Genomic DNA, 15,337 nt, shown 5'->3' with positions numbered 1-15,337 from the left:
TGCTGAGCTTCTGATACCACCCGGTAAGCGTGGAGCATTTCAATTTACAAAGAAAGAAGTTGTCAAAACTAAACAAATAGCAAATATCGAACAAGCTATCAGAAGAATGAAATGTTTTCGTATACTAAAGAATGAAATTTCTCTGACCTTACTTCATCATTTAGATGATATTGTTCGCATTGTTGCAGGCCTTTGCAACCTGTACCCTCCACTGCCAAGATACTGAACAATGCAAACAATATAATCAACTAAGTGTAAGGCCAGAGAAATTTCATTGAGTACATAGCTAGAGTAGAAATAATGTCATGCAAGCTCCTTGCCCTTAATTATACTTAACTTTAAATATTAAGTATAGAACATTCCTTATAAGCAACTTATACAGTATTCTAAAACACCTGAAGTCAATTTCAGAAGTAAAAAGCATTTACTTAATTCTTCAATACAAGAACATTTTCTCATAGATACATGCTAAATATATGTACATAACCATCTGTCTGTGTTCTGTAGAGCAGATTTTATCATCTTTATACATTTAAAATGATACCAGCTTTCACAATTATCACATGCAATGGTACCCTCTCTAAAAGAAGATATGCCATCCTGCTCTTTTACAACCTGATTACAAACTCTACAAAAGCACTCGCTACCTTCCTCCTCAAGTGCCATTGGCTGGTGTTCATGGTCATCTAACACATCTAACTGAACTTCATCAAATAACAAATATGATGCCAAATATTTTTTAAAAAAATAATCTAAGTTTGAAACAATATCTAACCAATACTCAAAATCAAAACATATTCATTGGCAAAAGTTGCATAACTTGTGTAAATAAAAAAGTCACAGTAACTTATGTTTGTAACAGTCATTTGGCCCTGAATCTGTGCGTAATATGCAGTGTTTTTTTTTTCAAACTTGCACACCCATCTACATATTGCAAGTATTTAAGGCACTTTCCTTTGCATTTACATATATTTGGTAAACATACATTGCATGGAGCAATAATTTGACATTTAACTTCGAGAACCCCATCTCCACAACAGGAGCAAGATATTAAAACATATCTGGGCTAGCCCCAATGTAAGAACGCTGCGGGTGAATAAAGATCCCACAATCTTGCGCATGAAAGTTTGTATGGTTTCCTTTCATCATCTTTATGTAATGCCGCTTTCAGCGGGTTCCATGGCTTGTCCATGTTTTATGGCTTTGGGGCAAGGCTTGGTGTCATCTGAATTATTAATAAAAAAAACACCTATCAATTATTAAATTACACAATAGTGCATCTGAAAATATGATTGTTGATTTTTCATGGAGACAAATTTTGAAGGCAAAATATATTTTATCTCTTTTTATTTATATTGACGTCCTAGCTATCATTCAAAATACCTGAACAATTTGCTCCTCCAATTATTTGTTTCAACAGTGATGAAACTGAAACATGTTCATCGGGTTTTCTCTTTATAGTGTTCACCTTGGTATATACTGAGTAAAACCTACAATAAATTGTATGATTTTTATTTATTTAATCTTAAAATTAATATATGTATTGATGTTGCTGAAATTTTTTTGAAAAAATTAAAATTTAGAATTTTGTAATGTGTCTCTACTATGATAAAGAAATAAACAGTAATGTTGAAATGTTAATTGTGTGATATGGATTCAAATCAAAAGTCTGAACGACTTAAAGTTCAGAAGATATGATAATGTACTTAAAACATATTCCTGTGAAATTTTTAGCAATTAATAAATTGCTGTTTATTACATATGAAATTACAATATTTGATATTTCTAAATAATGGACTGGAAAAAATGCAGATAAATGTATATATACCTGGAGGCGGTAATGCGTCCATTCCTAGCATTGTGCCATATAGAATTTCCAGCCTGTCCTCTTGTTTGCTTTGCTATTTCTGTTATTTCATCTGCTGAATATGCTGGCAAATTTGAGAGAAACACATCAAGTTCTTTTGGCTGGAAAGCCTTGGCATACCGCATCAAAGAAAGCTTTTATTCTTTTAAGTAAACTCCTATTTAAAAAATACAAATACATTGTATATGAAAATATAATTTAAAAATAATTTATTTTAAAAATTAATAATTCTGGAAAATATGCACATAAAAAAAGTTTGGAATGGGTTTAAATTTGTACATGTAATGTAGCATTGGTGAGGGTACATAATTAACCCTCATTTTACCTTATCATTTTCTATTCATTTACTTATTAACAATTAATGAAAAGATATAACAATACCAGACTGATAATCATTATTTCCATAGTCCTTCGCATGCTCTTTGGGAATTGGTTGGATTAAAACAAAACAGTAAAACAAAATTAAATTATCAATGAATATTTAAGTACATGTATGTATCTGAAACATTTCATAGATTTGTTGACCAAACAAACACTTTAATTTTCATCATTAATGGAGGTATCCAAATATTTGTCCTGATAATTTAATTACAAACAGCTCAACAAAACAAACTTACCCAGTTCTTTTAGTTCTCCTTGTTTTTCGTGTCCACTCCCTTGTGTCTCTTGGCGAAGAGATGTCACAGAGTAACCTATAATATTATACAATGTATTTGAATATACTAGTAAATTATGTCTCTCTGTTAATATATATATATATATATATATATATATATATATATATATATATATATATATATATATATATATATATATATATATATATATATATATATACTCCGTGTTTGCCCAATTGACCTTGTAACATTTTCAAATATTTAATAGTTTTTATTTGATAATCATTCTATTTTTATAATATTTTTGAGACAAATTTGTTTATGCCTGCTTTGTTTTATGAACGTCTCCACTAAATATTTTTTTTAAAGTTTCAATTTATTTTCCTCTCCAATAACATTATATTTCAATTATTGTCGTTAAAAAAATTACTTCTCCATTCTAGTATACCTGGGTATAATGGCCGCATATTCCACTGCACGTGTTGGAGTAGTAGTTGTACTGACTTTTCTCGTCGTCCCACATTTTAACGATTTCTTTGGCAGAAATACGAGCTACAAAATTGAAAAACCGGTGCTGATAGAATCATTACATGTCTGATTTAAGGTTTGTTTTGTTCATAACATAGTTTATTATTGTTATCAGAGAAAGATATCTGTTTTGTGAAATACCTTGTGTCAAAGTTTTGGAAAGGACGACAAAAACACATCATTTCATTATTTACAATAACTTAATCAATTAACAACAAAAATATGGTTAAAAGGGATTATTAGGCCATATTTTATTTGTTTGATTCTTTTAGAAGTACGTCACATTTTTATACCAACGTATGTGGCTTATATTGCTGAGCAAATGCATACAACGGTGTAAGTCTTTGCTCTTTTGAGTCAAACTGGATGTTGGGACCACAATCAAATTGCATTACATACAATGAAAAAAGCATATTAATTGCGTAGAACAAGGACATTACGATCAGAAGAAGCAATATTTTGTCCAACGTAGTTAAAGATTGAAGATTGAGGATTATTATGTCCGAAGGAACAGGTTACTGCATGACTCCAGGCCAAATCAGCTAGTTCGTTACTCCACTTCTGAAAAAAATAAAATATCAAACTTTTAAACACGTTTTGCTTTATATATACATCAAGCAATATCAAATATCATTTGAGTAATACGACTAAGTAAAAAGTGTCGGAGTTTACCAGTTTTCGCATGTTAGAGGCAGATGGACTGACATCTCGTCTACGAGCATTATGTTCCTAATTACAAGAAAACAAGTAATATTTAACGAAATTATATGACATTCGATTAAACAACCCCTACTTAACAACGACAACATTTGTAAAGAGATCAATTTAAAAGGACCTTTGAAAAACATATTTAAAATAATTCGCGAGAACGAAAATACTTCTGTACAAAAATTACGATGTCGTGTTTTTTAAACTTACATCAAGGAAATCAAAATCAGCAACAACACTAGCCACAAATAACGTGAGGATGAGAAGAGACATTTTCTGGAATAGGCCCGGAACCTGTGTGACTGTTTCAGTCTCATGTTGCGTATATATAAGATACCGTTAATTAAAATTGTATCGTCATAAAATCTCCTATTTTTTATCAGATTATTGAGTTTGGATAGATAATGATTTTCATCAAAATAATTTTGTTTTTTTACCTGTTCACAACCTCCGCAGTCAATCAGAAAGAAGGATTGTAATTTATTATAGTAAGAAGTTGAGGAGTGCCATCATTGTACTTAACAAATGAACTTGTACTTTTTCATATTTACCAGTGCATGTTAATTTTGCGTGTAGAATAAAAAGAATATTAAATTTGGGAAACTGTCAAATACGCGAAAAAAGAAATAACTTGCACGCTGCTATCAAGTTCATAAATGCTGCACTTCATTCTGTAAAAATATAAAAGCGTGTCGTTATTGTTATTTTCAGATTTATTTTAATTTCCATTTTGTAAATGAAAATGTTAGATTAAAAAGAAAAACTATCTTTAAGCTTCAAAGGTCGCCATGCATAGATAATATAATATACAGATATATATGAAAGTATAGAAATGAATTGAAAAGCCCCGAACATGGTTTGTTTTGTTCCCGAGGGAGATGATTTTGATTTTTATACCCCCGCTCCGAAGGAGAGGGGGTATACTGTTTTACCCTTGTGTGTCTGTCTGTCTGTCCGTCTGTCTGTCCGTCCGTAACAAAAATTTCTGTCGCATTTATTTCAGCAACTATTTATCGCAGATGTGTGAAATTTTTACACAGTGTTTGTTAAGGCATACCATATCGTGGGATATATTTTTGTATTAATCGGACGTCAACTTCCTGTTAAATGACGACTTTGCTTATTTTTTAACCAAAATTTTCAAACAAATTTTCGTCAAAGATTTCTCAGCAACTATTTATTGCAGATGCTTGAAATTTTTACACAATATTTGTATAGGCATGCCATATCGTGGGATATATTTTTGTACCAATCGGACGTCAACTTCCTGTTAAATGACGACTTTGTTTATTTTTAGCAAAACTTTTCAAACAAATTTTCGTCAAAGATTTCTCAGCAACTATTTATTGCAGATGCTTGAAATATTGTGGGATATATTTTTGTACCAATCGGATGCCAGCTTTCTGTTAAATGTCGACTTTGCTTTTTTTTGCATATTTACATCAGAGGGGGTATCACTAGTGAGCATTGGCTCACAGATATCTTGTTTAATTTTTTCTTAAAAATGGTAAAAACTATCATTAGCTTTCAGATTCGCTGGGATGTTATTTCGTGGTTATGCTCTATCATATAGGAAAACACATTTGTTTTATTTTAAATTGGGGGTGTTAATTCATTCATAAATATGGGTTAAAATGGCAAATTTACTTATATAATAAATTGATATTTTGTTCGAATTTTGTTATGAAAGGTTTAGCAAATCGTCGTGTAACCGTGTAGTTTTTAAGTAAAAAATTACATGTATGCGATATCCTTACTCCTCTTGTGAAGCCATGCCATGTAAATGTCTTTATGCAATTTAGATGGAGATGACCTACTGCTACTGAAAGCAACGCAATCAAAAAAAAGAAAAGAAGGGTCAATCAGTTCTACTTTCAGAGGACATATTAGATGCTCAAGCATTTATTTTGTACTGATAAAGCAGTATTAACGGATTTTCAAAAAGATGCAGGATGAATTGCAGTTTGTTCTTGAGTGGAAGGGCTGTGCAGTATGATTCAAATCGTCTCGATGATTATTCATTGCTTTTTTTGAAATATCAAAATACGAACTGTCCAACATATTCAATACAAGTCTTGATTATGATATAATAACTATTCAAGTCCTTTCGATACACTGAACAGACCTTAGTTGTCACTCAAGCAGCTCCGACCAGGTCATTATAGGCGCTATTCAAAATAAAATTGCTGGGGTCCTATCGATGGAACTGTGCGTCATGCACATATTCAACGAATGGTTTACATTGGTGACAAACGGGTTCATGACCTAAAATTTCAAAGCATCATGGCCACAAATGAAAATTTTACATTCTTTTTTTCTCTGTCGACGGCAATACTTCAAAATGTTTGAATTCGATTGTAAAATGAATTTTCCAAGTGAAGTACAGGGTTTGTAGACACATGTACCCAGTAATGAAGAAAGTGAGAACCAATTAAAAATCGTCATTTTGATATCAGCGAACTTTTCCAAATATGTCAGGATATATGCCACTGATATTTTGAAGAGGAAAACAGGAAGATGGAATTCCCAATTGACAATGATTAGTTCAGCTCTTGAGGTACCTGAAGTAATAACAAGTAAATTTGACACTGTTCAGATCACCGGAAATGAACGTAAACTTCATGAACTTAATTTGGTTCTGAAGCCCTTTGAAAATGCCACATTGATGTTGCAGCAAGAACGATCCAAGGTTTTAACTCGGATGGACAAATCTCCCGTGGAAAAAAAAATACTATTAACGTATGCTGGGAGGCATGATTTTTCTTGTGAAAATTCCAGTGATGACGAATCTCCTCCAAGGAAAATTAGTAAGCTTGATGATGGACTTTAAGCTTTATGACTCTTACAAAGCAGAAAAGAAGAGGCATATGTCGGGGAATCATGTTAAAATGAAAATACCAGAGTACCTCATTGAGCTATATGAGGGGAAATATCCGTTGCATTACTGGAAGGAAAAGGAAGATAGTTTTCCTATTCTTGCAAAACTTTGGAATTTAGTATTGTTGGATAGATCTTCAAACCAGATACATGTAGATGCAGACTTGATTAATCCACATTTCAAATGTTAAAGTTGATAAAAATTAGACTTATACAAGAATAAAGACTCTTGTCAAAAAAGTGTTTGTTTTTCTTGAAATGAAACATTTAAACTGTGAAAAAACTGAAAAACATACAATGTTATCTAAAGTAATCACGAGTAATCATAGTTTCAATGAGAGGAAATAATCAAGTGTGATCGATAACGTTTAAAAAGGATGTAATAAGTCTGTCATTGATTACTTTCAAATCCTTAGTCATTTTATTTTATTCGATAAATCGACAGTAATCGACCTCATCCTTAGTACTAATATTTGTATATACATGTACCTTGTACAAACAGGTATCAGTTTATAGAATTTTATATCTCAGAATGTTTAAAAGTACGGATATTTTGAATGGATATATTTTTCTACACTTTGCATATTTTTAAAGCGCTAAGCATAGCTCAGCGCTTTATTGTCGTTAGACTTCTATTTCCGGTGCAAGGAATAACTGCCCTCTATGAGCAGAAATATACATAATTTAAACTGGTAAGAGGTATAGGGAACCAGTTATCTCGGTGACGGAAATGGCCGAGTAGATACGATTGGTTTGAGGGGCTTACGTACATCAGCAAGGGATGCTATGCAGTGATGAAAAATATAGTGCTAAAATATAGAAAAATAAAATCGATTTTTGCAAGAAAATGTCAAAAACTGTGATAAATTACTGTTCAAAAGGTATAATTTGTGATTTTAACATATCTTTTTTCAGGCAAGTATCCATATACAAGTCGTGTTCAGCTTTAATTCACATCATCTTCAGAAAGTAACATATATTTAAAGAAATCTGGCCTTAGATACTTTAAATTGATATTCATTAAACATAAACCAAAATTTCAATAAGGCTCATTTCCGCCTACGCTTGCACACAGTTAATTTTCTTAGAACCAAGCTAGGTTAGCACTTTTCAGTACTTTCAGTACTTTGATTTATTGTATATTTTAAGTAACGTGTATTGTAATAATTCTTCTCCAATGATTTCCTCGTACTTATCGGAAATGTTCAATGTTCCATGTTTAGGAGTGACTTACAAATGAGAATCAAGGCTGATAAGACCAAACGTTTTATGATGTTATGATAATTTACATAGTATCAATTATAAATCTTAAGAAAATCAAGAATCTGTCGGTATAAGAAATACGAAAAGATACCATCCTTAAGCTTATATGACGTTTTAATGAACTGTTTTTTTATAAGAATTAAAATCATTTGTTACAAATGAGGGGGTTTTGAATCTGTACATTCAAACATGTTAAGATCTATACACAAACACAGTGTGATGCGGGACAGTATCCCATGCGACAGTTTGTAACGCACCACTGCGTCATTCCAGGTGTCTTTTTCCAGACGTCTGTTGGGCCACACTTCTTTTTGGCGCTCCCACCATTAGAGACGAGGCGGTTTCCGCTTCCGTTAGATGACCCAGTGGTAGATGAGAAACGTGGTGTTGATTTTGTAGTTTGTGTTGGTTTCTGTGTCGTTGTTGTTGTCTGTGTTGTTGTTGTCGGTGTTGTTGTCTGTGTTGTTGTTGTGCTTGGTTTTGTAGTTGTTGTGGTGGTAGGGTTCGTTGTTGTCTCTATTGTTGTAGTAGTCGATGCTGTAGTGGTGGTTGTAGATGAAGTTGTCGATGGTGTTGTTGTGGTTGTTGTCGATGTTTTTGTGGTAGCTTTTGTGGTCGTGGTTGGCTTTGTAGTTGCTTTTGTTGTGCTCAGGTTAATTTTACCCTTGCCTTCAACTGCAATATCTGAGCAGCCGTAAAACTCCTCTTGGGGACCACATCCTAAACAGCCTCTTCCAGAAGGATCAACACCCCAGCTGTTTCCTTTAATTGATAAAAACTTGTCACTTGTCACAAAAAACTTTATTCTAAAATATCATATTTCGATCTAAATAATTTATACTGCAGGTGTTCGTTTTTATTTAACAAAAAATCAATAGTCAATAAAGGTCAGACGACACGTTCCTCTAGCATCTTTTTGTATCTCCTCGCAAAAAAAGACTTCCAAAAAAATATTATTTTAAAACTATTTTCGAATTGATTAAAATTTACTTATAAATGGATATATGCATAGATGGACGAGTGGTTAGAGCCGTGGCCACTCACTGCCAGGAGCGTAGATTCTAGAGGTCGTGAGTTCAAAGCCTGACCCCGGCCGAAATAGAGTTCTAATATAGTGAATATCGTTGTGTTGTATATTTTTTATATCAGCAATTCCAGTGTATTTTCAACAAGATTATTTATGAAATTGCATACGCTAGGATTTTGCAGATATGTCTGGTATGGTATCCTAATTTTTTGCAAGGAAGCTTATCAAAGTAGTTGTAAACCATTAACAAATTTCTGGAAAAAGTTATATAAAATTGAGGAACGTGTCGTCTGACCTTAAGGTAACTCCGTTCCTATAAAATCATGGGTTCAAAGTTAAAAATTTAACTTTTTTTTAACTTATTGGACTTGAATTTCATCAAAAAATAAATAAAATATATATGTATCCATACTATTAAAGATGTAAGATAATAAAAACCAAAGGCTGAAATTATCATCTGAAAATCACACTTTTTTTGTTTAAAAATTAAATATAAGTGGATGGATACTTGTTTGTATATTTAAATTTTATTGCTTACTATGCTAGAAAACTAAAATTAATTTTAAAAAAAGAAAAAATTGTTTACATTAGAAAATTTATAGCATTTAGATAAATCACTTAGAGAACAGTAGAAAAGAGTTATTTCCCTTTGTCATTATTGAATTTTGTCGAATATAAGGATGAAAAACGCTTATTAAATATCTCCAAGTAAACAATATTTTGAGTTTTTGACGTGCACCTATGATTATATAGAAATTACAAATCAACTTGCAAGAATTTTAATGAATTCATGGTTTATGTAAAACGTATAACGCCACAGGAGGGTGGATTTACTTTAAGTCAAACAAACCTTCATAAAAATGCTTTTAAAAAAGACACTACAGCTATTTTTGCGCAAAATCATGACAATTTTCCCTACTTATCAACTTATTTCGATGAAATAGTAAAAGTGTGAACTTTGCAAATTACTGTTCTTTGTTAAATCCTCAAACTTTCAATGCAGCGCTATAATTCCCTTTTAAGGTGTTCCATACAGTAGGTTTTGTTAGCTAGCCATGGCATTGATTTGAAATGTTTCGACAGATCTGGCTAGAATAAAGATCAAAGGAGGTCGAGACAAAATACTACTGTGATTTTATTATGTTTTCTGTGGTAAATGTTAGATTTACAAGGGACATATATTTTTTAATTATAATATAATTTTTAACACTTATACTTTTAAGTTCTGATTTTCATATCTTTTCTTCGCCAGATGTCTCATGTAACCTAACATGCAGAAGTCGTACCAAGTTGGATGTTTATATGATTTTTTTTGTCCTTTGCATAATATTTATCATAAGTACTTGTATATTTTTTTTGTCATTACATATACTCTAAATTCCGTTTATATAATAACAAATCAGGTATGCTTTTTGTGATTAAGATGACATTATAAGTGGATCGACAAAATCAAGAAAAAAAAGTATAAAGTTTCATTTTTAGCACACAACAGCTAATAATCGATGATGGCCCAAAAGCCTGAGTTATGAACATAACATTTGACACATTCACTTAGCGATTTTTGAATTAAACTTTATCTCAACTTCCTTGTTAAAAAAGAGATACGTTAAACAGTATGTACTACATTCTATTTTGTTTGAAATATACATGTATCTTGTCTTTCATGGGCAAAATGGCATTTTAAACGCATGCCAAATATGTTATAACATTAGAGCTAATTCACCTTAATTTTGAGTTTTCGCCTTTTTCTTGACTTTATTTCCTAATATGCATTTTACACATTGTAATATTTCAGATAGAATTTTACAAAGTTTAAATAGTGATTTTTTGCCGGAGACAAATTACATGTAGATTAATTACAAATCTATTACTACCTGTGTGGTACCTCCACTGTAAAATACACTGCGTACATGTTAGCCCCGGTGGGAGGTAGAGCTTGACATGGTGCAAACCTACTGCCGAGGAAATGTGGTATCTGGAACAGATCATTTCGGTTGTAAATTGGGTGAAAGGGGTGTACACTACAATTGAGGAATTTTTTATAATTATCGATATCAGATTTGTCAAATCAAAAATATGCATTTGTCCCGGAACGATCTTTAATAGACTGTTTTAATTTATATTTTAGATTTTATTGTAGAAACATAGACAGCTTTTATGAATAATGTATGAGAACGACAATTTTAAATGGTTAGAATTATAACCGTGGCATTTTTAAAGGGGAAAAACTATATGATTTGTAAAAGCAAAAAATTAGCATGCAATAAAATTTGTACAAAAGTATAGGTTTTTCTTCGTGTATGACAATCTACTGGTAACATAAAATATAATTTTTAAGTTTACCTTGTTGCATTATTCGCGAATTTTAACAAATATTTATCGAAACAAGTCTGCGTTGCTGCTTTCTTAACGTCGTTATTTGGGCAAATTCGGAATTCAAACCACCCTTTGTGATTGGCAGTGATTTCCACATCTACGTCAATTTGTTGACCCTCTGTATAGTGCCTCGTTATGATACCGGAAGCGTACTTCCCACCAGCTTCATGATCTCTAGGTTGTTTTTGGTTGTAAGGATCACCACATATTCCACATTTACCTCCACTCAGCATCCATTGAACCTTGAAAAATTAATAAAGGGCCGTCTCTTAAAAGGGCCTAAAATGACCTCTCATATGATTATCAATTATCTCCAAGTACTCAGTACAGTTACATATGACATTGTGAATTTTTTTTCCTCATTGTTTTTATTTCTATTTGTATGTTATAAATTTGAGATCATAAAGATATTTTTGACATTTATATTTATATCATAAAACCATGTATGATCATGCAGTTTTTATTTCTAGAAAACTCCCGAGTATAGGATGGAACAGAACTATTACATTACATCTACATGTACGGACTTTGACATTAATTCAAAGATTAAACCATTATAAAAAGAACCATTGTTATGAATATATTCCCGTATTGCTGGTAATATTGTTATTCTTTGTAAAATGTGCGTGATTCTCGAAACACGATTTTGAGATTTCCTTTTTTCAATAACATTTATTCACGGTCGGTCCTCTTTGGAATCCACGAGTGTCATGTTTTGTACAACTTGTAATCTACAAGAGTAGATGGAATCTTTTGTAAAAGTATGAATATAACAGAAAGCTAGGCCAATTGATTTTTGAGAGAACCCATCATCATATTTTTAAAAAAACAATTTCCAAAGGAAGAGGCCTGACACTTTACATAAAAAAATACGCCCTTAACACAAAAATGTTTTTTGTCAAATTTGATGGTAGTTGGCTCAGTAAGTCTTAGAAAACTTAGGTGGCAGGAAAAAACAAAACGTGTAAGTGAATTTAGTCCCTTTTCGCTAATCAATACATCTCTGTTATTTTGACTTCCTATTTAATACAGACCTACTCAGATGTTTGGTCACAAACAATTGTAATGAGTAAGTTTGGTGCAACATCGACGAAATTAACGTCAAAACATATGACAACAAAATCATTTCCTGGTTGCTTCTCTCTAGACTCCAGAGGTTGTTTGGACACAATTATAAATAACATTCCGGTGGAGGTATTCACAGTGTTTGCTGAACATGATATGATTCATGTTGTGTTGCCCAAATATTTGGACAGAATATATATACTTCGATTACGAAACACTTTTGAGCGCGATGCGCTTACACAAACTTGACAACCAGGCACGCTGCTGCTGTATCGGGTCATCGCAAAACCTCTCAAAAATGTAAACGTATGCTACATGTACACACCGTAAAAGTGCATAATCTAGGAGATGTGATTTTTAAATTTATTCTTAACTTAAATCAAAACCTAAAATTAACCAGTAGCTAAAGCGAGTTTAAAATGAAAAGAGCTGAATCCGTCAGCTGGCATAACATATATACATGTATACTATAATACGATTATTAGATTGTATTTACCTTCTTTGGAAGAAGATATTTATATAAACAATTTAGGAAAATACCAAATTTAAAAGGGAAAAATAATGGACATTTTCTGTATTTAACATGCTAAACATACCATTTCTTAAAAGTTCAGAAATATACATGTATATATTCGATGGTTAATTTGTCGACCATCAAGCCTTCTTTAGGATCGAAATGTGTGGGGGTATATGTGTCCATCTACGCGTGCAAACGTTTAAACTAATTCTTCGCTTTTATCAGATCTGATACACGAGACTGTGATTTCGTTTGCTATGTACAATTTGAAGCATAAAAATTAAACTTTGCAATGAAAAAAAAATTCTCGAAAAGTTGATGGGGGTTAAGATAGCGCAAATGCCCATTTATTAGTAAAATACAATTTCAAATTGATTTTTTTTCCAATTAAATCTATTAAACAAGTTTTTAAAAAAATTCTAACTATAATCAGTTTTTAATATTTAATCAACGACATACATAAAGACAAGGCAACTGATAGAAATCTCGCGGTCCCTATTATAAAGTATTCCCAGTTTAAATCAGTATATCTTTCTAATAAACAATTAAATCGATATATAAACAGCTAAACTCTATTACCAAAAGATTCAAAATATTATAATTTTATGAGTTTATGCCTTACAAACAATATTTAAAGAGGAGTTTTTGAGGCAGTTGGCTACCCGTCGTCCGAGTTTTCGCCACTGTTTTATAGCTTGTCTCTATATTTTCTATATATCAATCTTATATTCAATTTTTTGTTTTAAAAACGTCTACAACCTAAGCACATTTTTCATACAAATAATATACTTTTAATTAAGGATCATTATCTCAGTTTACTAATATGTAGTTCTCAAAGTAAGGTTGGTCCCATTACGTAACATTTTTCAACAACAAAACACGCTAATGGCGGAGTTGCCGATCTCTGATATTTATGTCTGTGATTTAACAAACAATAAGAAAATATATACATTGCCTTAAGCTTTGGTGGTATCGATCACACCCACAACCTAAAATTCATACTTATATAACGTTACATATACTGCAAGGCTTGCTGCTCTAACCACTGAGCCATTTTAGTAATTAGGAAATTCGATGTTTAAATGCTATATGTGACTCCGATGACGAATTAACAGATTATTTTTTTTTTAAAGTTCAATTGCTGGGATACAAAATAATAGTATTATATTTGGTTATCTCTCTACGTTTTTGTTTTTTGGAATCCGATTGGATTCTATTAGGCATAGACTATGACAAAAATTATGAAGCACAGACCTACTCTATGAAATTAAAAGGCATTGACGTTAAAAAATACACTTTTGGGAGGTTTTAATACGTACACGCCAGTTTAAATCAAAATATTCAAAGCATTTACCATATTTAAGGGTTACAAATCGATGTTATGTTAGCTAAATATTGTTTTGTTGTGAATGATTTTACAATCAAAATTGTTGATATTTTAACTTTTATCTAGTGTCTAATCCGTCCTTATATACATGTAGGCATTTTACACGCTCTTTCCACGCATTTCCCATCTTTTTATTTACTTAACATTTAGATATATTTGCTATGTTGTATTTTAAAAGGTTTTGCTCTATTGATAAATACGAATTTCCAAATCAATAAAGATCTTTTTAATACCGGGAATTATGAACACCCAAATATACTGCATTTACTTCCTTTATGAAAGCGTCTTTGGGAAGAAAATTTTCAATCAGATAAATATCATTCTTAAGCACGTATAGAATATAAAACGAACATAATCTCATTGCTAGTAGGGCAGCTGTAAAATAAGCTTTTTAACTTGGTTATAAAACCCTCCCCCAAACCAACCATCTCCTTTATAATAAAGGATATTCAATCTTATATAGAAAAAATGTTATAAATTTTTGCAAATATTCTTTCTCGATATATATTTATTTAAAACCTCATTCTCCCAAAAGACTAGACAATAAAGATAAGAATAGATCAAGCGAAATAACTTTATAGGCGAATACTTTGAAAGTCCCTCTTATTTATTCGATCTACATTTTCTTTTCCTTAAAATCGTAAAACAACGAAGAAAATTGGATTAAGTAGAAAAAGGAATATACCGCATATCCCCCACAGAACAGCTGATTATCATTGTAGTTGGGTGTGGTGCTGTACCCTCTCCTGAACAGCGTGCTTCTTGCCGGTGGCTCCCATAGTCGACCGTGCCCTGTTGCGCTCCTCAGGAACGCTAGGTAGAAATACACCGTCAGATATAAAAAGAACAGGTTCTTCATGTTTGGGGTTATTGCTTCTTATCCTCTCTCAGAAATTGGCTTGTTTTTAATATACCCTTAATGTTATCCTTACCTGATTTAAAACACGCCCAAATTTAGAAATCATTTTAATTTGAAGGCTTTCAAAATATGGTAAATCCCTTTTTAGCACCTAACCCGGAGATAACGGCTACTAAATCTCGGGTCTAACTCGACATAACATGAAAATTTGTCACGTAGAAATAAACAGATCGATTTGTTGTCTCA

General features: G+C 31.9%; 1 protein-coding gene and 2 long non-coding RNA genes across 3 annotated transcripts; all 3 read right to left on the bottom strand.

Annotated features, from left to right (window-relative positions):
- Positions 1-460: 460 nt before the first annotated feature.
- On the bottom strand, positions 461-2,007 carry LOC105321395 (uncharacterized). The gene is made up of 3 exons (XR_898950.4): positions 1,829-2,007; positions 1,384-1,490; positions 461-1,225 (listed from the first exon to the last, which is right to left on the bottom strand). It is a non-coding gene; the product is annotated as an uncharacterized lncRNA (long non-coding RNA).
- Positions 2,008-2,930: 923 nt separating this feature from the next.
- LOC136270526 (uncharacterized) lies at positions 2,931-4,299 on the bottom strand. The gene is made up of 3 exons (XR_010708272.1): positions 3,685-4,299; positions 3,453-3,573; positions 2,931-3,036 (listed from the first exon to the last, which is right to left on the bottom strand). It is a non-coding gene; the product is annotated as an uncharacterized lncRNA (long non-coding RNA).
- A 3,657-nt stretch (positions 4,300-7,956) lies between these two features.
- Positions 7,957-15,135, bottom strand: LOC105326115 (uncharacterized). Its single transcript, XM_011425983.4, has 4 exons — positions 14,918-15,135; positions 11,231-11,505; positions 10,762-10,862; positions 7,957-8,622 (listed from the first exon to the last, which is right to left on the bottom strand). Exons 1-4 carry the CDS (start codon positions 15,089-15,091, stop codon positions 8,060-8,062), a joined length of 1,113 nt encoding a protein of 370 aa, XP_011424285.3. The 5' UTR covers positions 15,092-15,135; the 3' UTR covers positions 7,957-8,059.
- Positions 15,136-15,337: the final 202 nt, after the last annotated feature.

This window comes from Magallana gigas, chromosome 8, assembly GCF_963853765.1.
Source record: "Magallana gigas chromosome 8, xbMagGiga1.1, whole genome shotgun sequence".
Lineage (NCBI taxonomy): Eukaryota > Metazoa > Mollusca > Bivalvia > Ostreida > Ostreidae > Magallana > Magallana gigas.
This window is presented reverse-complemented; position numbering and strand designations above follow the sequence as displayed.